At 39.7% G+C, this 24,066-nt stretch overlaps 1 protein-coding gene across 5 annotated transcripts; it reads left to right on the forward strand.

The window, feature by feature from the left end:
* Positions 1-696: 696 nt before the first annotated feature.
* On the forward strand, positions 697-22,617 carry scube2 (signal peptide, CUB domain, EGF-like 2). 5 transcript variants are annotated; one of them, XM_044350090.1, is made up of 23 exons: positions 697-2,511; positions 3,077-3,196; positions 3,573-3,698; positions 4,102-4,236; positions 5,125-5,250; positions 5,381-5,497; positions 6,730-6,819; positions 7,603-7,719; positions 7,827-7,949; positions 8,609-8,725; positions 8,883-9,005; positions 9,327-9,443; positions 10,622-10,711; positions 10,865-10,987; positions 11,710-11,877; positions 12,237-12,440; positions 17,326-17,496; positions 18,883-19,050; positions 19,577-19,738; positions 19,892-20,089; positions 20,468-20,620; positions 20,735-20,814; positions 21,331-22,617. In XM_044350090.1, the coding sequence occupies exons 1-23, from the start codon at positions 2,424-2,426 to the stop codon at positions 21,475-21,477; spliced, it is 3,063 nt and encodes a 1,020-aa protein (XP_044206025.1). In that variant the 5' UTR covers positions 697-2,423; the 3' UTR covers positions 21,478-22,617. The 5 variants fall into 5 exon arrangements, with proteins under 5 accessions (XP_044206025.1, XP_044206011.1, XP_044206017.1 ...); XM_044350076.1 differs by having other exon boundaries at positions 698-2,511; positions 12,234-12,440; XM_044350082.1 differs by having other exon boundaries at positions 698-2,511; positions 3,080-3,196; positions 12,234-12,440.
* Positions 22,618-24,066: the final 1,449 nt, after the last annotated feature.

Here is a 24,066-nt window from a genome sequence, read left to right on the forward strand (position 1 = left end):
AATGTATTTCATGTTAAAATAATGCTCAGATTGCACAGTTTTAGCCATGGTGCATACTGTCTCTCAAATTAATACCGCAATGACAACGGTTGGTTAAGTAAAAAGTATATTATTGTAAACCATCTCAAACTTCATGAACTGACAGGTAATGCTCTATTAAGTTGCTTAATATATAAACTTTATGCGGCAGGGTAGTTAAATGCTGAACATGTTTTATGATTCTTATTAAAAGGAGAATTGCTGCTCCCTTTTAAACTGGAAAATAAGCTTGTTTTTGTCCTTCGGGAGTTGCCATATTGTTTTTGCGAGGTACATTTTGGGATGTGAGATGTGCCTTAATGAATTACCTGATCTTTTCATTATGATGTTCATGTAATTTATATTTATTTATTACAAATCTCTTTTTTTAACTGAAATTTTGAGATAACTGGTGTAGAGCCTTTCAGAAAGTCTGTTTTTTTGTTTTTTTTTTGTTTTGTGCACTTCCTTTGAACATGCAATGTAGATTTTTTAATGCTTCTTTTGTATACTGTACCACAAAGTAGAACTGTACTGTAATTAAAAAAAAAAGAGAAGAAAGTGTCTTTGAAGTATTTATTCGGACCAGTAGATGGAGCACAAGAGCCACACAGGGGAAGGCTTTGAATCAACGCACTTTGAACACACTGCTGTGGTGAAGTTTACTTATGGTTATTTGAGTTTTCCTCTTACGTTTCATTAAATTGGTTTACAGGTGTTGAACTAAATTGTAACATTCTTAATCGTACTTTTCCACATATTACCCAAAAGTGGTATTTAAATGCTGGCTATCAAAATCTGTGACCCTCTATAGACTCACCATTTTTTCTCTACAGTTATTACTATCTATCTACTATGGAGGTACCGTTTTTGGTATCATCTATCTAAATACAATATGTGATAAACTATGGTTTAAAAAAATATATTTAGCGGCAATGTAGCTGAAATTCGTAATCTAGGTCACAGAATCTGATGGGTCACAATGTGGTATAACACTTCGTTACCGACAGAAACGAGACCTGCCGAGGACTCGCCTGGAAATACATTTTTTTACAGCCAGTTATGTTGGGAAGGTTTTTTTTAAGCTTTTCGTGTTTAGTTAGCGTTATAGTTTGAAGGAAAAATAATGAAATAAAAATAATTTCTTTGAAACAGTAACAGAACACGAGCTACGCGGCGTTCGTCGTCTGTGTTTAATGTTAGATACGTTTTTTAGTTTTTAGTTCAGGATCTATCACCGTAGTAGAATAATAAACTGCATATAACGGAGAGTTCCTACATTTTTAACGGCCATGTACCGTTAAAACCGACAAACGTGTGTTTCCTAGCAACCACGTTGTTTGACTGACTAACGTTATTTATGGTAGGTCGCTCGACACTTTAGATAAGTGTCGCTCGACAGAAATGACGTATTTTCGACAGAAAAAAGTGTCGCTCGATACTTTCCTTTCATGTTGCGCACCTTGGGAATTTTGTTATGTCGCGGACACCGTCATATTTTGTCGCGCAATTTGACTGGGTAGTGTTACTAACGTCGCCATGGAGACTGTAGCTTTCATTGATCTTCCTTATTCATATTTTAGTCTGTAAGGTAACTTTAGATAACTTGTAACGGTCTTCTTTAATTAGTCCCGGTCGGGATGATGTAATGTAACTAAACAAGCCGGCTGGACGGTAGCGTGTGGTTACCATGGAGACGACCGAAACCTTTAGCCAAGGCATAAATTGGAAACGTCGTGCGACTCTTTAATTTCTGTTGAGCGACACTTAGTCCTATTAAAAGTGTCGAGCGACCTACCACAAATCAAATCTTTCAGGACTAACAGCTAGCTTTTGGTAGGTAGCTAAATTGGCTAACCAACCGTCACTGACGGAAATCACTTAGATTATATGGCTGTATTATATGTATGCGTTCTTTTTTATTTCATTAGTTTATCTTTCTAAGACAGACACCAAATGCCGTGTTTACAGACTTTTAAAGAACTAAAATAGGTCAAGTTATCGATACGTGAAAAGGAAGTGTGGTCATGGCTTTCAGAATAAAAGCCTCTTACGCGCATAGACATTGTTACGTGTTTTACGTAAAGTCTCGCTACTTCCGTTGCGTCACTGGCGATCACAATGACTTGACGCAGCTCTGCTTCAAAAAGCGGGTTTTTCACTTTCTCGTGCACGCGCTCTCTCAATCACACACACACACATACACACGTGCACGCACACGTACACACACACACACACACACACACACACACACACACACACACTATTACTCACTCCTTTCTCTTTTCAAAAGCCCCTTGTGAAGCAGATTGACAGGCTAGAATGAAAATGAGGCGGACGCTCGGTCACGACTTCAGTGCGTACGCGTCCTTTTGAGAAGACCTCTAAACTTGGATCATATCACCATGGGAGCTATTTGGGCTGCAAGGGACTTTTGTTTGTTTTTGCTCTTGTTAAATAGTCGCCAAAGCGCAGCGCTTCCAGAGATTCGAGGTGGGACTATAATGTGTGTGTATGTGTGTGTGTGTGTGTGTGTGTGTGTGTGTGTGTGTGTGTGTGTGTGTGTGTGTGTGTGTATGTGTGTGTGTGTGTGTGTGCATGTGTATGTGTGTTGTGTTTTCCAGCCGTGGAGACTTTACGCACGCTTTCAGGAGTGCGCTCTTGTTGTTTCCACTGCGATGACTTAAACATTTTCTTTTAGTTTTTAAATGTGTGGCTGTATAAAAAACTGAAATTACCATTTCAGTACCATTGTCGCTGTAGGAACTGATGTGCTCCCTGTACGCATGAGTTTATAATACAAGTTTGTTTTGTCTGTAACTTATTCATTCAGTCTAAGATTAGTTTTCAATTTGCTTGTGGGCTGCTGTTATTATTAAGATAGTTTATGTTTTAGTCGGATTTTGTCAGTAAAATCCTAGTTGTCTTACCTGATGGTTTTAGCATACGCTTGTAAAATATGACAACGTTATTAAGCGTTATTTTAAATAATACATATTAAATGTCATATTTGAAGTGTTTAAGCAGTCATAACCTATTAGACCTATATGGCTTCCAGCAGATCCTTGTGCCGAGGGAAGTGATGGCTGTCACATTGATGCTATTTGTCAGACTACCCAAGGCTCTTACAAGTGCACGTGTAAAGCAGGCTTTAAAGGAGATGGGAAACACTGTGAAGGTAATTGTGAACTCCTTTTTGTCGATCTGTTTGCTTCACATTCATATCTGGTTACCAAACACCAATATTTAATTGTCAAGCTGGGATCACTGAGTTTGGATGTTTAGTCTCATATTTTAATGCTGAGTGGCCTTTTGGATAGTTTTATGTCTGTAAAACAGACTGCATGTTTGTAATTGCCATATCATACTCTTTTTTTTAATCTGTATGTATCAATTCTTAATACATATATTGGCACACAATTTGCTATGATACTGGTACCCATTTATTATATTTAAAATATACACTATATATCTTTCTATTGCACTCAAGTTCTTGTTCTTTAAACCTGTTTCTCAGTAGGTGAACATTGATTTATGTGGTGTTTACTTCTCAGATATAGATGAATGTGACTTGGAGTACAATGGTGGCTGCGTACACGAATGCAACAACATACCAGGCAATTATCGCTGCACTTGCTATGACGGATTCAATTTGGCACACGATGGACATAACTGTCTAGGTAAGATCAGTTTTACACCACTAAAGTAAACGCCTTTTTTGTGTGAGACAGAGAGCTTGAATCATCAAACCTGTTGGCAGAGTTAACACTTTGTGTTGGCTGCATGTGAAGTTTCTCACACTAACTCAGAGTTCTTTTCTTGAGCCCTCTCTTGTAAATTTGCAAAAATGTTGCCCAATATGCACAGTTCTGGTTTTGTTCATGCAATCATTTAAAAGACTGATAAATATTTGTTTGAAATTTGACTAGAAAAGCTTTACTTATACTTGCAATGTTTGTAAACACAGACAAAACTGCCTTATTTGATTTAAATAAGTGACAAGCTCAGTTTTGAATAAAAAAAAAAACTCTTCATAGTAGCGTAAACACTATTCATTAATGAAATCAATGTGATATCCTGCAGATGTGGATGAATGCAAGTTCAACAATGGAGGGTGCCAACACACTTGTGTCAATACCATGGGCAGCTATGAGTGCCGCTGCAAAGAGGGCTTCTTCCTCAGCGACAACCAGCACACATGCATCCACCGCTCTGTGGGTGAGTGTACGACAGGCACACTTGTTCTGTAAACAGCAGCCGTGCCTGTATCTCCTAGCTTGACAGCACAGATGAGCGTGAAGTACAATTGAAGACAGTTTTGTGGCAGCTCCAACAGCATTAAATCGCTGTTTTAAAAGATCTGCAGTAAGTGAAATTTTCAACGGTGCCTTGTCCATTTTGAGTTTATTATTTGTAAATTATAGTTTATTTATCATGTGTGTGTTTTTGTGTATGCTTGTATGTGCTAATTCAGTCACGCCGTATGTAGCAAATTCTACAACATTCTCATACAAATCTAAGATTGACGGCACAATGAGGGCTGACAGCCTCAAGCTGGCTCCCGTCTCTGAGCTTTTATCTGCAGCAGCAACATGCTGTGGGAAAAGGATCTGTGTGTCCCGGAGAACAAAATAAGTTAATAACTGCAACACTCGGGTCTATGTGGTCTGTGTCACAGATTAGACTGAAGTGCCTTTGTTTTGTCTTCTTGACTGAACTGAACTAAAATGCAAGTGCTTTCCACTTCATCGGGTCTTGACAACCCTTTTAAATCCTGCGGGCTGATCCAGTCAGCTGTGACCCATCTATATAAATGGTGCTACATGTCTCATTTTCTAGCTCAAAGCATTATTGAGGATGTGATAGACGCAAGGACTGTTTCTGTTGTTTTCAAGAGATGAGCTTTTAGACAACTTCTGCGATATTTCCTTTTCTTTCCAGAGGTGTTAGAAATAACACGGTGGTTGATGTTTTTGGATTGTGTAAAGCGTGAGAACAATCAGTGTCTTTGAGGTTGGCCAGACTAATCTCTCAGTATGAGTGCCTTTGTGTGTAGCCGGTCAGTCACTGTAGGAGAGCTTCATTGTGTACCTCTCTCTATCCCAGAGGGCCTCAACTGTATGAATAAGGAGCACGGCTGTGCCCACATCTGCAAAGAGACACCCAAGGGGGGCGTTGCCTGTGAGTGTCGTCCAGGGTTCGAGCTGGCCAGGAACCAGAGAGGCTGCATCTGTATGTGCTCAACGGCATGAAGCTAACTTTACACCACACACCTGCCTACACACACACACAAGCACACACAGATGGCTTCAAATGTTGCACTGACTGTTTGGCTCATAGTTGCATGTTGTTGACCCGGCAGTAACGTGTAACCACGGCAACGGGGGCTGCCAGCACACCTGTGAGGACACAGAGAATGGTCCCATATGCAAGTGTCACGTCAGGTACACCCTGCAGCCTGACAGGAGGTCGTGTGTAGGTAAGGACACTGTTAGTTGCTCAACACCGGCAATGTAAAAACATGTAAAACATAATGCTGCTGTCAAAGTTCTGTATGTAGTCTGTCAATTCTGTCTTCTCTAATATTCTCACATCCATTTTCAAAACTGTCCTTTAAAGTCACATCTTAATCCTGTGGAGGATGTGGCCATATTGTCTTAACCTCTTAAACCCCACTGACCTGCCAGTAGGTCAGTCGTTGCACATCGTACTATGCTATATCTATAAAAACATTGCTAAAAGTCACAGAATTTTATTTTAGATTCTAGGGGAGTTTCAAAAGTTTCCAAAAAGACAAAATATGTCAGGATAGATTTTTGGGAAATGTGTATAAAAATAATGTTGAAGACCACCAGAATATAAATAAATGGAAGGGTATCTTTGGTTTGAATGTTTCACTCAGTGTAAACATCCTATAACTTAAATTAAGAGCTGAAGCAAGCTGATACAGATTATACTGTACCCGAATTCTATCAGACAATGCAGAAGATTATGTTTTACAACCTTAAAGCTACTTAAGGGAAAACAAAAGGGGAAAACTGGATGTTAAAACTGGTTGTTAAAGTCGTTTTTCAGTGTATCTTGTCAGCAATAATCTGACAGTGTTGGCTGGTTGTATTCATACATGTATAAATAAAACTGGATGACAGAGGTGTGATTCTGTTTATGTTTTGGGTTCTTGTTTCTCAGAATTAATTGTTCTTAAAATCAAAATAGAACAAAAACTTAAGTGCGTACTCCAGGGCCAGCAAACTTCGTTTCTTTAGTAAAGCAGCTGTTATCTTGATGAATGAATGAAAACACAGTAACTGGAAACATCTCTGTGTGTCAGTTCTTCTGTTATGCAGAGTACATTTTTCCTTACAATCGTTATGAAGGATAAGGATCAGCCTTCAGATATCAGGTAATATTGTTCTCTGCAGCACCAGCGTGTGTGAGGTCCAGGCGTATCACTGCAGGGTTGTCTCCAGATTCACTTTCCTGATGTGCTGCTGTTATCTGACAAACACCAAGCCACTACAAGTTGAATATCACAAGTGTAAACATGCATCTGGTTACTGAAAGGTGACCACCACAAACACCCAGAGGTGCTCACCTTAAGACGACTTCCTGAGAGTGAACAGGAAAGTCACAGCGCTTGTTTTATGTTGTAAATGTGGTGACTTTGTGTACCATTTTTTTATTGTATTTTTGATTTGTTTTGGGTCACAGAGCGAGATGAAGCCACCACCGAAGCCTCAGACCATAATGCCACATCCTTTACTGAGGTGGACAAACGGGTCAAACGGAGACTCTTAATGGGTGAGAAGTACACTCCTAAATTCATTTTCTTCCTGCGCCAGATAAACTGAAACCAAATGAGGCTAACAGCCCAATTTTGTGCTGTACGTGACCGCATGTTGAGCTGCCAGGAACCACTCAGGGGTGTTAACCAGGGGAGAGGAGTAATGTCTAGTAAACCAACGCATTCCTCAGTCTTTTGAGCAAACTGTGAAATGACTACGCGCTCGCTCTCTCGCCCCCAGCTTCCCCCCGGAAAAATATGCATTTGTGACAATGTGGTACATTTCACATTTTCCTTCCATTTGGGAAGGGTAGAGTGTGAATCTTTTCTTGTATAGTTAGTATTTATCAGTTGTGTGATTTTGGGTCACTCTATACATATAAATCTTTATATTTTCAGCACTTTACCAAGTACATGGCTAGAACATGAGCTCTGGGAGTCTGGTCTTGTGTTATAAATAATACATGTTGTTACAGTAAGCCAGTGTATGGTGTTATGTACAAGTTGTCCTTCCAAACAGTCCTCATTTGTCTGTATCTACGAGCAATTATAAATGCTTAATAATATGAATTCTATATTTTTCACAGCTTCAAATGTTCCAAGAACTTAAACTAATAATGCAAAATGTCTATAATGTAGAGTAGTATTACATCATCTCTACAGTCCAGGTGTTTTGCAAGCTAGATGCTCAGAAATTCAATGTTCTGTTTTATACCGAGAATCCGGTATCCTGTGGAATAACGTCTTTCACATGAAGAAAGGTCTTTCATATACATTCACATTGTATGCTGTAATTTCAGAGACCTGTGCTGTGAACAATGGGGGGTGTGACTGCACTTGTAAAGACACATCCACAGGCGTGCGCTGCAGCTGCCCAATCGGCTTCACACTGCAGCCGGATGGAAAAACGTGCAAAGGTTAGACTGCTAAGTCCGCTGAAAACCTCCAAGAGAGGAGCATGAGTTGCGCATTTGTGTAGGAAGTCTTGTTAAAGTGATGCCAGACTATCACCTCTTTCCCACAGATATCGATGAGTGTGAGCTTCATAACGGCGGTTGCGAACACTTCTGCAGGAACACCATTGGCAGCTTTGAGTGCAATTGCAGAAAAGGTTTCAAGCTGCTGACAGATGAACGTTCTTGTCAAGGTAGAAACAGCTTCTGACTGTTTTCCTCAAACTATGGACAGTCGACATAGATTTTGACAAAGTTGTGATGCATAAGTCAGAGTGGCATGTCAGAAGGAGACATTTGGGACATCCATCGTTCCCATGTATATCATTTCTTGTGATTCCAAAGGGCCCAATCCATCATTTTTGATCATGTAAATTAAAGTATATTCACATGTATAATTATAGAGTTTGACCTATAGATAGTGAACATGCAAAAGTCAGGATTTTGTTTGTTTTTCAAGTGATTGGAATATAAGTTGGTTTTAATGCAGATTTAATCAAACCTTTAAAACATCATAAAACATTAAAGATCTGTCAATCAATGTGAGAGTGATTGCAGCTTCCATTCCTGTGTTTTGATATTTGGTAATGGATCAGGGTCTGTTCCTTCAATGATGCTGACCTGATGCAACTGCAATAAACTGTAAGGCGTCTCGCTGCCTTCTTTTTTACCTGTAATTACTTTCATAAGTTCATACTCTCTTCCCTAATGTAACACACACAACATTGCATTTCATTTAATGGGAGGATTCAGGATCAAATGTAAATGTGTGTCTGTGGGTGGGAAATCCCTCCTGATGAAGATTGCGACTGACTGCCCTGCTATTATGTCATCTGTGTGATTTTGATTACAGATATAGATGAGTGTTTTTTTGAGCGGACATGTGATCACACGTGTGTGAACTCTCCTGGTGGTTTTCAATGTCTGTGCAACAAAGGCTACACCATGTATGGACTGGCCCATTGCGGAGGTGAGACAAAGTTGGGTGGGGGGGGGGGGCTACACATACAGTAACAACTCGAGGGTAACACATGAGAGATGTGTTACCAAAATGGGAACATGTCCATTGATGTTCTGGAAAAAACATAACCTGTAATTCTAATAATGATTTTCCTCTTTGGTCTCAGATATAAATGAATGCAGTGTGAACAACGGCGGTTGTGAGCAGGGTTGTGAGAACACCATGGGTGGATTTGAATGCTTTTGCCATCTTGGTTATAAGCTACACTGGAACAAAAAGGACTGTATTGGTAAGCCAGTGCCTCCTCTGTATGAGAGGCTGACTCTTTGGAAATTGTGTGACGAAAACGTATATGACATTCACATTTTGGACTAAAACCTGGGGGACAAAAACAGGAGATACTTTGAATTCTGTTCTCTTTTTCTCTTTAATTCTCTGTCACTTGGTTTTTCTTGTGCTTGAGAAAAATATTCAAAATTCTACAGTGTGGTTGTCGCTGTCAAGATGTTGAACTTGTTTGTTGTTGTTCTTTCTGTGCCACCTCTTCCTCCCTGTTACAGTCATAAGTTTTTCTTTTTTACCTTGGAGTTTTATTGTGGTTTCTATCTAGAGGCTGGGGGTTTACCACCTGCAAAACCCCCCTCTAAACCTACCTTGAACTGTAGTAAGCAGGAGGGAGGGGACCGCTGCTTCCTGACATGCCAGTCCCAAGTTCATTTCAGCAGTGGTGAGTTGCTCAAGCCAGATGTTCACATAGCAGGCTTTGGCTGTGCTGTGCCTGCTGTGACGAGAAACTGTCCAATGAGCATATTTCTAACTAAAACTAACAAAACTACTGTTCATACAATAGCTCTTGCATAACATAAGTCACTGTCAGTTTTGTTACACTCCTGCCTATGTTGCTGCTCTTATTAATTATCAAACAGATGAAAGCATCATTATGTTCTCACCGTTCTGCTTTCATATGGTGCACTTCATCAGACCTGTAATGAAGTTTTCTTCATCCTTACAATATTTCAAACAGAAACATGCAGATTCTGCGGATAAAAAAAGCGCAGAAAAATGTCCGCGTCTATGTAATTAAACAACAATTTAGTCCTTAATGGCTACCCTTTGTGGCCTACTCAAAACTTCCTGCAGCTGTTTCACATTGACAGCTTTCATCATTCCTCCATTTACAGCACCTTTTATGTTGCTGCAGTTCTGAGGCAGCATAAAAGGCAACATCAAGTGCATAGTAATGATTAACATTTTGATGGTTAAACACCAAAATCTAATCATTCATTCAACATAGTCTAATAGCAGGCATGAAGTGAAGAGATGGAGGTCGAGCAGCTGTAGAAAGTGTTGAGTAAAGCACCAAGTCTAGCCACCAGTGCTAAATTTCTACTTGATAAAAGTTGGTGTACACTTAAATTTGGATATTGTTTGGTGATTGTTTGCCAGCAGATAAGTTTGAAACATTGTAAAGGGTGAATGAACTACATTTGGGTCATTATGTTGGTTGAATAGTCAGAACAGTCACTTCTTCATTGCAACACGTCTGATCCAATCAGTTGACATGACATGATACACCTCAGTCAAGCACATCATTACATTTTGGTCATGAAAGCAAGCAAGACCTAAATTACAGGTTCCAGGGGACACAGCTATAACTGTGTTTAGGAAACACAGCTCGCCACAGTACTGAATGATGAGCAGAATTAAAACATGCTAATGGACACATAATTAGTCAGTAAGTCAACCTGCTCAAGGTCTAGTTGTGTGAATAGTTGTCAACATCCTTCTGCAGAGCAACGCTTCATGTTCCTACATGCTGCCTGTTTGCTCTCACCGACTTGGCTTTTGTGGCCCAAACTTTTGTCTGTGTTGGTCTCTGTGTCACGGCCTCTTGTGTGTTTTCAGGGACGGAGGATTCCTACACTGTGACCTGTGGAATGCCTTTGCCCTGCTTGGCTGACGCACAAAAGAACAACAGTGGCTCGCATTGCTTAGGCAAGTACAAAAGATCACAGATTTACATCAGCTTCTCTCTTTCCTCTCTGCCACACAAAACAGCAACTCAAGAACAACTCGCACTTTGATTGTTTTCAGTTGGTGTTTAAGTTGATCAAAATGATGAGATTTCTTTGTTCCTCTGTCTTGCAGGTCCAGAAATGTCCAGTGTTCCACGCATTAAGACCACAGCCACTTTCAAGTCTGGCACTACAAAGTGCAACTTAAAACGGAGTCAAGACAGACTCAAGGAGAGCTTGAACTCAGCACGCTCAGGTACAGAGGTTGCCACACAACAAGCCTAACAGTTCCTCAAAATACAAGACTTAGATTACAGATAGACAAAGATTAAAATTATAGTTCCTTCATGTCACTGGTTAGAAAACATTTTGGGTTTACCGAAAACTGCCAGCATCTCAAGCCACAATCTTGAGAAGATAAAGCAGACCTGAAGGCTCCTTCAAAGTAAACCAAAAAACCAAAGGCAAATGTGAAAGAAGTTTGTGGGGAAAGTGATGTGGTTTTCAGTGTCTTGAACGTCTCAGGGCAGCACTTTGTTTGGCAGTGACAGGGGAGGATGTAATTAGCCATAGCATGCTTTTCAGTTGGGTCTGACCTAGCCATCAATCAAATGAGTTTCCGATTGTAGGATTATTTTGCTTCTCCAGAGGGTTTCGGCATGGTCTTTTACATCCCTCACATCCACTGAAAGGGCACAAAATTGTTTCAAATAAAGGAAATTGTCACAGTGACATCCCATTCTTTTCCATTTTCCAGTCTACATGCACAAAGATGATCATATTAACTGCGTACAAGGGCTGTTTTAAACAATCTGTGTATGGAGTGGCGTTATTATCAACATTAAATTAGTTTATTGTTACTTTGCTGTTATGCTAGCTGTGATTTTCTTTAACAATTATGCGATTGTTTGTGTTGTATGTGTGTGTCTGCTGGATGTGATGTGGTCGTCGGGGGGTGGTTGTCTCCCATGTCCACAGATAGCAGGTTCCTCTTCACTGAAAATGTCCAATTCAGCTACGTGAGCCTCCGCTGCACCCCCTCCGGGCAGCGTCCACGCAGCCGCCACGGCAGGAAAGCAGGAGAGGAGGACGGCTCCTCCATCACAGCTGAGTTTGAGCTGGATGTGAACCTAGAGGAGGTAACAGGTTGGTCTCTCTGTGCTTCCTGCCTGCCTGCCTGCCTGCAACCTCTGCTTCTTGTTCTCCCCCTATTTCTTTCGGCGCTTTCTGTCACTTAACAAACCAAACCGTTAAAGTATCTCCTGTTTTGACTTGGCGATGGTGGTGGGCTCTAGTTTGGGGCACAGGGTTGAGGTGTTTTTGTTTTTTTAATTTGAATTCTTTACAAATGGTGGCCAAGATTGTTCTTTCCATGACTTGATGGTGCATTTGTTTATGTGCATGCCTAGATCAGCATGTGAGCATCCAGACATGAATGTACTACAGGTGTACAAGATTATATTTTCTCTGGAGGCAGTTGTGGTATGTAGTGCTTCTCTCAGCAGAGAGCTGTGACCTGAATTGTGTGCGTCGACGGTCAGAGAAGAGGCTCAGGAAGACCATCAGGACCCTGAGGAAGTCCATCAACCGGGAACAGTTCCACCTCCACTTTGCCGGCTCCGACTACGAGCTCGCCAAGAGTCTGGGTCAGCAGGCAGAACTGCCAGGCCACTGTGTGGCGGGTCAGGTGCTGGTGGGCAGGAAGTGTGGTGAGTTTGGCTTTTGTATTTACCTGTTATCCAATGCAGAAACCATGATAAAGGTCAGGACATGCACCCTCCAGCCAGACATCACCTCTATTGGAAATGTTGATGTTTTTCATCTCTCAAGAGCACAGATCCAGACACTGTTGTCAAACAAAAAGGCAGCAATGGCTCTGACTAGGCCTATACACACAGTAGACTCATAGTCATGTCTTTAAGTAATTGAAATAATCCATGCCAGTGAGATATATTTAGACAAGCTGGTTTAATGATTGGATTTGGAGCAGGTGTTGGCCAGATGAGTGCCATATTTGGTTTGCAGACATGCTGTAATGAGCTAGTTGGAGGGGAGAGAGAGCTCACTTGGAAGAACAGAGAGACTGTTGTTGGCCCTCTAAGCTGTGAGATCTTCCAGCATCTCTCTGTGATAAGAGTGTAACATGAGGGCTGATGGCAGGTCCTGTGGTAGCTGTTGCCTCTCGTTTGAGTTTTATATACAACCTGCAATGGAGCAAATGTTCATTAAGTAAGACCGCACACTGTCAGTGTTACTGAGCTGAAGGCTGGCATGTGTTTTCTCTGGCTGTTGCAACTGTGCGCCCCTAGTTTCGGGCCTCACAGTAAGTTTGCTGCCTGCTACATGAAACTGGTGCCTTTCCTCTGTTGAAATGTCTAAATATTTGTTCAAATGGTATGCATTTTTGTTCGATATACGCACATGTCTACCACCAGTGTTGAAGATGTTGGAATCTGATGTAGGCCTAATCTCAAGATCTTAAGTAAACCTCACACAACTCTTCAAGTGTTTTTTGTTTTCCCCTTTTAAACCACCATCCTCCACTGAAGGATGGGGCTGATGGTGGTGTTATTCTTCCTCTCTAGGTTTGTTCATTTTTATTGGATACCAAAACAACTCAGTTACGCTGCAGTTTCCGAAGATGTTTGTTTAAAAATGTCTCAGAATCCATCTGCTTTGTGTTGCACATATCTCCCTGTATCACTATGTTTTTTCGGCCTCCACATTAACATTTAAGTTATTTCTGCTGTTAAGCTGAGCTGACATGATACAAACATAAACAGTCCCAGTTCACAATTTTTATCTCTCAGTGTTAAGTGTCTTGATTCCTTAACTCCCCCACTACACTTTCAGGTCAACATTAAGCAGTCTATTGGCCATGGCAGGGGTGTAGACATGTAATTTGGGAGAGGAGAGAGAGGGGTGGGGGGGGGCTGAAAGGCATTCTTAAACTCCAGCTCTTTAAAGGAGCTATATTTTCCCCTCCTCCCCCATCTCCCGCCCTGGCTTAGCTCTGAGTGCAGTTTAGTCCTTTTCAGTTTGCCCACTCCATTGAAAACCCCATTTGAGTCTTGTTCTCACTGCCTCAGAGGGAGTGTATCCCTCCACGACAACGCAGCCTCCTATGCATTTGGAGAAATGTGCTTTCACTTCTGTGCACCCTTTTAAGCATTTCTACTCTCATTCTGTGATGCGTTCAGGTTACTGGTTGAATTTCTTTATATTCCTGGTCATTGATTCTGGTTAAATACCTGTTATGGATCATTTAGTTTATTAATTATGCAACTATTTTGTCATTCAGTTGTTTCTTTTTGTAACTTTTTAGCTTAACATTGTCAGCATGTGACTGTGTGAACAAGTGTGAGCAGGTCAAAAATTAAAAAGTTCCAGGGTTGCTGTGACTAGTGCGCGTCCACGCGTTCGCGTCTATTTGACCGTTGTAGTCAACTTGTTTGCATGTTTGTTTTAACATTGAAGATGTTTAGGAAGTGCTGTTGATTCAAGCTGGCAGTTTGAGTGCTGCGTCCCCCCTGCCCCCCAGCTGGGGCCACTTTGCATGACCCCCAGCCACTAAACTGCTAAAGAGAATTGACTTCAGCCACACCATGGGAATCAATTAGCATCAGCTGTTTGGGCCTCTGCTTGATGGGCGCAAGCAGCGATTGGGCCAAGCAGAATGGGGGGATTCAGAAACCTGACCCCTTTTATTGGGTTCAGCTCCTTACCACTGTGATACCGTAGTGTTTTCCTATGTCATCAAATAGGCAAAGACTGAGGACTTGAATAGAGGTGAAAGGTCTTTTAAACCTCTTTGGGGCCATCAATTCGAGGACTCTATAGAAGCGTTCTTTGCATTTGAAAGGCTTCAAGGTTTTTTTTTTCTTTCACTCTTACTCTCTCTCTTCTCTCACTGCTTCCCTCTGTCAAATAAAAGCTGTTAGAGGACAATGCTATGATGGCTCCTCATGGTCTTTCAGAATAAACAATAGGCTTCAAAAAATGAACTGCTCTTGAGAGAATTACATTTTCTTTCTTTAAAGGAAAATCTAACAATTTGCTGAGCCACGTATAATGGATCTACGTTAAAGCTTTTGTGTGTCAAGCTTTTAGAGATAGTGGTTTTCTACTACAGCTTAAAGGCTACAACCGAGGCACATTTTGGACTAAAGGCCCGGGGATTTCATTGATTTATTCTTGTGTGAGATCAGCCTCAGTTTTCAAGTCAAGTTCTTAAGACCATCAGACAGACGCAGTAATTCCCAAATTAATTACAGGCATCACTCTGAGTGGGAGGAACCAAAGCAAAACGGTGCTTTGGTCCCTTTAATCAAGCCTTTGCACTTTTGTGAGATAAGAGGGAAATGCTCTCTTTGATTAGCTTCTGTGTTTGCTTTTAAAAGAGGCGAGCGTGCTTATGGTGGTATTAAAAGTAATTCCCTGATGCACAGCCATGTTATATCAAGTACTGGGACGTGTCAGATGTAGGGCACAAAGGCAGCTGTGGAGAGAGGCTTGGTGCTCTTTTGTCTCAGTGTTTTTTTCATGGATGCATTAGTTTGGTTTGCAAAGGCATTTTAACAGCTCAGCGCTGTGGTTTTTTACATTTTGATGTGTCCCTGTCAGTTGTTTACTGTATGTGTATGAGTTTAGTGCATCGCATGAAATGTGAAACACATCATGCAGACCTCAAGGTCTCAGTTTGTGTTTTTGTTTATAGGATTACGCAACAGTTCTTTGGTCCAAAGAAAATATGATTCAGAGCTGATCCATAAAAAATACTTTAGAGTGACAGTGTTTAGTTACTGTAGTGATTACTTGTTGTAATGTAAAGTTATTTGTTTTGATTTTAAGTAAAAATTTGGCAGAAAACACGGTTATATTTTCAGTAATAACATTGTTGTTACAAATTAAAAGCTAAATGTCTCACCTTTGTTATCAATAAATATCCACTTGAAATTGAAAAAAGAAAACATATCCCAATCCTGATTCATCTCTTTTTTTGGTAATTATTATTCCATACCATAATTTCCTAATTCATTCCTATCCTTTAACACTGCTCCAGCTTGAATAAAACGTTCGCTTCCTCTGTGGAAGTATTCCCTTTAGTTGGATTTGCAAATTTATGACAACTAAGGTCATGGGACTAAATCTAGCATGAGTAATGAGCAAAACTATTTCATTTTAGTATACAGCCCCACACCGTTTAGTCACAAAAATCAGACAGTGCACCAATAAAATGGCAAAGAAATAGGATATAATTAAGAAACATACTCTTTAAGCTGTATGTCTATGAGGACCCTGTAGATTATTAACATGTCTTTTTCTCAATTTTCAATTTTCACAGTAAGAATACAACATTCATTACAGACATCTTTAGCAATATTTATGACTGCTTCTCTATCAGAGGTTGTATACTGATAACTTGATTTAGAAGTTCAAAGTATATATTTAACAATAATTACCGTAATTGCAAGTTATAGAAAGGTTTATGGGTACTTAATAACACATCAGTAAGCATGATGTGTTTTTTTTATGTTGCTGTTTATGAGTAGTTTTCTATCCATCTTTCTGACATTTCTGTCACGTAGTCCCATATATTCAGAAAATACCATGGCCAATAGCATTTTGTGATCAGCTAAAATAGACCATAAAACAAAAGTATTTTTTTAGGCTGTACCCTATTGAGTCCACATAGTTGAACTGAACTGGGCTGTTATAGTTTCTACCTGCTTTGCTACAGTTTGCTGCACCTCTGTATGCTGTGATAAACTGCGTCAAGGTCAATTATATTTTTAAAGTTGTCAGTCATGTTGTGCTCACCATCTGCCCACGGCCAGGGTCCATTTTTTCACTCTCAATAATATTATTAGACAAGTGAAAATCTCAAATCTATTAATAGACTGATAATTTTATCAGAATCAGTTTGAAAATTGATCAGAATCAGTTAATTGGATGATTAAAAGATGCTGAGCAGTTAAATCACTCTTCGCTGTGTTTATCTTTTCCAAGTATCTACATGGTCCTGTTTGATTACACTTGAGAGGCAGCTGATGAAGTCTGGGTTACTTTTATGTTCTTGTCATGCAGCTGAAGTGCTGTATTTATAGTGTAAATCTACAATGTGGTCAGGACTGTTTGATTATGTGTAGCCACAGGGCATACCGCTGTTCATTCATGTCTGTATTTTACATTGTCTAGCTCCCCTCTCATGGTTTTTGTAGTAGAGCGCTACCTGACGCACCAGACACTGATCTGTCTGCTAAAGTGATGTAAATTACAAATAGAGACGCAACACTGAGTTTGTGTTTCTTAATTCTTTGTTTTCATTTTATGAGGAGAACGTTTTATTACACTGGCTTGAATTAACTACTTTCAGAGCGTGTCTTTCTGAGAGAATAGTAGACACGTTTAGAGAACTCTCCGCAGCACTAAGACAAAACTATCACCTGTCAGAGATATGAGAAGCCACCACAAGCTTGGCAGCTCCTTGTAGAAACATTTCTGAAGTTTGGTTTGTGTGAGTCTTACTACAAGTGAGTAATTGCAGAAATAAACGTTCATCTATCCTGGTGTCATTCCCCACCTGTCTATTAGTGAGCTGCAGTGTTGGGACGCACTACGACGGCGATCAGGGAAGGTGTGTTTTGTGCCCGGCGGGAACGTATCAGGACGAGGAGGGACAGATGTCTTGTGAGGTCTGTCCTGGACCTGAAGGAAGAGAAGTCTCCAAGGTGGTCGGGGCTCGAAACATGTCAGAGTGTGGAGGTAAAACACTGTTAAACAACCCACATAAATTATCCTGTGCTATCCAGATACAACAAACACAGAAATAATATTGACAGAACATTTTTCAAATGAAATAGTTTGCCTTTATCTCTATGATTAGAGCAGAAATCAGACATTTTAATGATTTCCTTGACATTGTACTTACTGATATTTGAATTAAGACACAGCCTTAATTGCAAAATGTCATTTAAAATTACATTTTATCTGGTAAGTTTGGTGTTATTGCCAACAAATCCCATGAAAACTGACAATGAATTGATTCTACTAACAGGTTTTATGTGTAGTCAAAGTCTGTTATACCTTATTTCTCTTTGCCATAGACCTCAATATAACACAACTATTTATTTTTTTGAGTAATGTTTGCTAAAAACTAGAGTTTTTATTCTTATTTAGTCTTTTATAAACCTAAAACTTTTTATTTGTCACCCAATTTTAAAGGATAATGTCTTCAGTAGGAATGAAATGACTGAGTGCCACAGACAGGCTCTTGTTGTTGCTTTGGTCTTTTCAGGCAATTTGTTACAAAAGTTTAAAACATTGCCTTATCCTCTGAAGTAATCAGCGTCATAATATAAGAACAGAGCACATCTACAGTTCACCTACATTCACTGCCAACCAAAATCATATAATGAGGATGTACAAACAGATTCCATCAAAGATCTGAGAAAGGTTTTCTTTCATGCTTTGATATCGTAAGAGCTTGGAAATAAAAAAACAAACTTTGAAACTGCATAATCTAAAGGGAAATAAAATATAAAATCTAGAACAAATAAACACAGGGGAGGAACAGCAATAAAGGCACCGAAGGAAACAAAATGTAGATAAATGTTTAGTGAATATGAACAACACAGGAAGCGATGGTGCCTTGATAAAGATCTCTCCCTGCCAGATGTTCTGCTTTGTGTAAAGCCAAAGAAGCTTGAGCTTAGATGTTGAAGATGTATTTGAATTCAAAAGGTGAACTCCAGTTCTGAATAAAAGCTGAAGGAGCCATCATGTTTTGGTCTCCTCCGCTGCTGTTATCGCAGTCACTTTGTGGCTGAATCCCAGATCCCATCTCCCCTGACAGACTAAACAAGGAGAGCTATCAGCAGACTCCCAGTGGCACCCAGTTTGTATTAGTCATCCAGGGGATACAGAGTGTGAGAGGTGGTGCACTTGTAGATAAAACATGCTATAATTTTCTTTCTTTAGACTCCTGTCTTAATGGAAGGGAATGCATTTTCTGTTTTTCACATGCAACATAGATAAAAACTAATCTAACTTGTACAACTTGCTCCTAAAAGTTTGTAAGAGTGATTTTTTTGGCAGAAAACCTTTTGGCAATTTGAACCCTGACTCAACCAAATGCTTGTGTGTGTTCAGGTCAGTGTTCGCCAGGTCAGTACTCTCATGACGGCTTCATCCCCTGCCTGCCGTGTCCACTGGGAACATACCAGCCAGAAGTGGGACGCACCACCTGCTTCCCTTGCGGAGGAAACCTGGTCACCAAGCGCAGTGGCGCCACTACTTTTCAGGAGTGTGAGACCAAAGGTGTGGCAGTCATCTGTGTTATTGTTGTTGGCGGGTAAAACCCTCATAACTTTAGTGTTCTGTTTCTCAAGTTTCAACAAAATGGATGGATTAGATGGTCCTTTTGGAGCTAAGAACATTTATGAAAACCTGTCAGACTTATTAGATAAGGACAGACTGTAGCTGTTGACAAAAGAAAATTTGATATTTTGTTAGCTTTTCAAGGTTTTCACCTGTCAACAACAGTGTTACAGTCTGTGGAACATTTTTTTGGCATTGACAGGAAGTTTTCTGCCCTCTGCAGCTGCTGTAGTTTTTGTACATTTTGGTGCTTGAGTCAGTTGAAAAAAATACACATCCTACATGTTAGCCTGTTCTTGCTAGGTGGTTATAGGTTAGGCTGGAGGTTTTTGCTAGATACAATGCATTTTTGATTTAAAAACATTAAAATCAGCCTAACTGGAGATTCAAACTGTTCACCCAACAGTGACTGTTTGTTGGATTATATTGACTAACACCTCTCTATCACTATCATTGTCTCCTGTAGTTCAGTGCTCTCCGGGACATTACTACAACACCAGTACACACCGCTGCATTCGCTGCCCCATGGGCACATATCAAGTAGAGTTTGGTCAGAACTACTGTGTCGCCTGCCCTGGAAATACCACCACTGATTTTGATGGCTCCACTAACATCATGCAGTGCAAAAGTATGTATTTCTGTACTACAGTGATGAATTTATGTGTATTATATTACTCATAGACAATGAAATACGGCAGCAGTTAGTGATTCAGTTCTGGATAATTTATATTGCTACATGAAGAACCAAAAGCCTGTTTGACACAGTTGTGTCTTTTCACAGACCGGCAGTGTGGCGGAGAGCTGGGAGATTTTACCGGCTACATCGAGTCCCCCAACTACCCAGGGAATTACCCCGCCAATATCGAATGCACCTGGACCATCAACCCTCCGCCCAAACGCAGGATCCTCATTGTCGTTCCAGAAATCTTCCTGCCAATTGAGGACGAGTGTGGAGACTATTTAGTCATGAGAAAAAGCTGTGAGTCTGAGCTGTGTGTGTAATAATCAGTGAAATCTGGACTCTGCATGTTTAATCATTTATTTTAAAGTTAAGAGAAGAAGTTTCTCTTTTTGTCTTTTTTTTGTTTCTCATCAAGGTTAAGTAGGTTAGGTAGGGATGTAGCAATCATGGTTAAGCTAAATCAAGTTAAATGTTAAATCAACACAATGCTCTTATAGAAGGGATGACAACAAGTGTGCGTACAAGCTGTGTGACCAAAACTGTATACAAATTTCTTAGGCACAACATGTTTGTGTGTATCAGAAGCTTATTTATGTTGTTAGGATTACTGCAGACTACTAGCATTATTGTTATAAGCTAGTTATGGAGGATGTCCTTTTAATTCTGATGTCACAGCACTCTCCAACTCCGTGACGACCTACGAGACTTGTCAGACATATGAACGCCCCATCGCCTTCACCTCTCGCTCCAAGAGACTTTGGATACAGTTCAGGTCCAATGAGGGGAACAGTGGGAAAGGCTTCCAGGTCCCATATGTTACATATGATGGTAAGAAGAGATGTGATGCCTTGTCCTATGGATGTGATGATGCTGCTGTATGTTACGCATATTTGGTTAAATTTGTCCCACTAATAAGCTGTTTATGGACTTTATTTGTTTCAGAGGACTACCAAGAGTTGATAGAAGACATAGTCAGAGATGGGCGATTATATGCTTCAGAGAATCATCAGGAAATTCTGAAGGTATGAAGTTTACACCCGTTCAACACAAATGTTTAACAAAGAGCATAATTTTTGCATTTTTTACCTTAACTTTTGGCCAGAGTTGGCCAGAAATGTCGTATTTAATAATGATGCCAGCCGGTGGAACGTGTAGAAATGAAAAATCTGGCAGAAATGTTGCCCTGTATAAAAATGTTTCATATAAATTTTGTCACTATATCTGTGTTTTACTTGTCATTCTGTATCTATATTGAGTAGCACATATTAATGGAAGTAGAAAAACATTGAATCAATATGTATTTAAATAGCAGAAATCGGTACTAAGTTGTGTTAAACATTGATTATTCAGATTAATAATACCCTCCACTCCTTTATGTGTCCTTTAAAAAAAACCCACTAGGGATTATATATATGTTTATGAGGGCAGTACATGCTTGAGCATGTACTGCCCTCTTGTGGAGACTTGTAGAAATACAGCCTGCTGCTCACATTGGCTTTGTTTGTGCTTTCCATTAATATAATACATTTTCTCACCAGGACAAGAAGCTCATGAAGGCATTGTTTGATGTGCTGGCTCACCCACAGAACTTCTTCAACTACACAGCACAAGAATCAAGAGAAATGTTCCCTAAATCCTTCATCCGCTTCCTGCGCTCCAAAGTCCTGAGATTCCTGCGTCCTTAGGATGCACCGGTTGCCATACAGTAGCTTAGATACTGGCCACAGTATCTGTTTTATCCACTCTCCAGTTTGAGAGTATTCTGTAGTTATCTGTTTTCACACGGACCGATACGAGAGTGGACCGCACACCTGATAAAACCGACCCCGAGGAGAAAGTAGTCAAAGAAGTGGACTTTTAACCGGAGCTTTAAGAGGGAGAAAAGTGGTGCAGAGCATCCTCAAATAGGCATCAGGATCTCTTCCCTTTGCCTGGAAATGTGTTTAATTAGAAGAATTGTAATGACTTTATAACCTCCTTTAAATTTTCAAGTCACCGTCTCAGGATGCAAATCCAAAGTGCTGGTCTGCCTCATTATGATTTTGTTTGCTGAAGAGTCTTCTGCATTTTCATCTAATGGTATTCATGTATTTGAATATTGCTAAATGCTGTACATTCTAACATTATGAGACTTTTGCTTGTAGCATGGTGATGAGAAGCAAATACGGTAGCTAAGCAAATATATACTGAATCTCAGTGATACTGTATATAGAGTGTGTATCTAGTTTTAACATAGGCTACTTTCACAAGTAGAGTTGAACTGACAGAAAAACTGCTAAATGAAAGAAATGATTATAGCACGAAATGTTTTCTAAGGAACATTAGCACTACTAAGAAAGTAGTGGGACCACAAAAGCAATTATTCTAATGAATGTTTTGTATATGATGTAAAAAGTTTTAGGTGAAAAACACTACAATGTCTGGTAGCGACTACATGTTTGACAGTATAGAATTACTGCAGCTCCTGTTTCAGTGCTCGCAACTGTCCTGAAAAACCTTTTCAGATTCCAAAAATAATGGATTGTGGCTTTTTATACATTCATGACACAACCACCGCTCCATCTAAATGACACCAGTGTGCATTAATTTCTTTTTTTTGTTTGTTTTTTTTAATTGTGAACCAACAACCAAAGACAGCTGTTCACTCTGCTGAGAATTGAGGACAAAGGAATGATGTGTTTTTGAGTAACAGTGATATCAGAGGTCAGAATAAATGAAAAGTCTTGTAAAATAGAATTGAGCTATTCACCTGTCTTAGATGATACATGTATGTATATTTTTTATGGTTTTGTACATCTAATATGCTGTAAATAAAGATAGGAAACCTATTTTTGGATTGGATTTCACTTACATTCACACTTCAAACATTGACTGTCCAAAGTGACTCATTTCAGATGTACAGATCTCAAACACTTTGACTAATTTATGTGCATAATGCACAACACGCCACAAACTCTGACCTAAAGATTCACATTTGAAATCTTTTGTTGTTATATAACTTAAAGTAACATTGCCATAAATATTGTACACCCTGCATTACAGATATGTATCTATTCTCCATCCTCTGTCTAATCTTGTGCTTTATACAGCAGTGGAAGACGCACCAATACAGTAATGTAAAAGTACTCCATTACAAGTAAAAGTCCTGCATTACAAACCCTACTTAAATAAAAGTATTAGCAGCAAAATGTACTTTAAGTATTAAAGTACTAATTGACTGATATATTATTATATATTACATCATTAGATTATTAATACTGAAGCATAAGTGTGTAAGCAGCATGTTACTGTTGTAGCTGCTGGAGGTGGAGCTAGTTTCAACTACTTTATATACACTTAGCTAGTTTAGTCCAGTGGTTCCCAACCTAGGGGTCGGGCCCTTCCAAAGGGTCACCAGATGAATCTGAGGGGTTGTGAGATGATTAATAGGAGAGGAAAGAAGAAAAAACAAAAGTTCTGATACACAAATCTGTTTTCAGTTTTTGGGCTTTTTCTCTAATCTTTGATTTTTGGTGAAATATTGTATCATTTGAACATTTATTGAAATGAAACCATGTGAGAAGTTTAGAGGGAAAAATCACTATTTGGTGGAGCTGTTAACAACTCATAGACATCTGAAATGTGACCCTGACTACACACTGCTTTTTGTAAGACGTCAAAAGCCAAAAAGGTTGGAAACCACTGGTTTCATCTTTAACAATGTGTTGTATTTTAAAAGCTTGTTACATTATCCATTGTGTCAAATCTTCATCTGAAAACTAACTAAAGCTGTCAAATAAATGTAGAGGAGTAGAAAGTACAATATTTCACTTTGAAATGTAGTGGAGTGGAAGTATAAAGTAGTAATAATAATACTCAAGTAAAGTACAATACTTAAGTAAATTTACTTTCCACCACTGGACTTTATATTATAACTCTAACTCTATCGTCCCGTGATGTTCCGCGGGCCAAAGTTTGGTTATCAGACTGTTTACCATGATGTAAACCAAAGGGTGAGTTCGTTATACTGTCTGAGGTACTATTTCGGGAATCGGTAGGGGCGGAGTGTAGCTACGCGTGTATGGGTTTACCAAATTTAACTAAAACTCATTAAAAGCAACTAATTCAGTTGTTCAACTGTACATCTTTTTTCCCGAGCTAGATTTGATGTGAAACCAAAAACCGGCCGCTAGATTGTAGGAATCTGATGTGTCACCGCCCGCCGGGACGTCACTATAATAATAATTGAGCGCATCCAACGGTCCAGTATGCGGAAACTGACCTTCATCTCCGGA

Source organism: Thunnus albacares, chromosome 1, assembly GCF_914725855.1.
Source record: "Thunnus albacares chromosome 1, fThuAlb1.1, whole genome shotgun sequence".
Classification (NCBI taxonomy): domain Eukaryota; kingdom Metazoa; phylum Chordata; class Actinopteri; order Scombriformes; family Scombridae; genus Thunnus; species Thunnus albacares.

Coding starts and splice junctions, on each gene's coding strand:
- scube2 (XM_044350076.1), top strand. CDS start 2,424: ATGGGAGCTATTTGGGCTGCAAGGGACTTTTGTTTGTTTTTGCTCTTG. Junction 2,512..3,076: donor AGCGCTTCCAGAGATTCGAG/GTGGGACTATAA, acceptor TATGGCTTCCAG/CAGATCCTTGTGCCGAGGGA. Junction 7,720..7,826: donor GGATGGAAAAACGTGCAAAG/GTTAGACTGCTA, acceptor TCTTTCCCACAG/ATATCGATGAGTGTGAGCTT.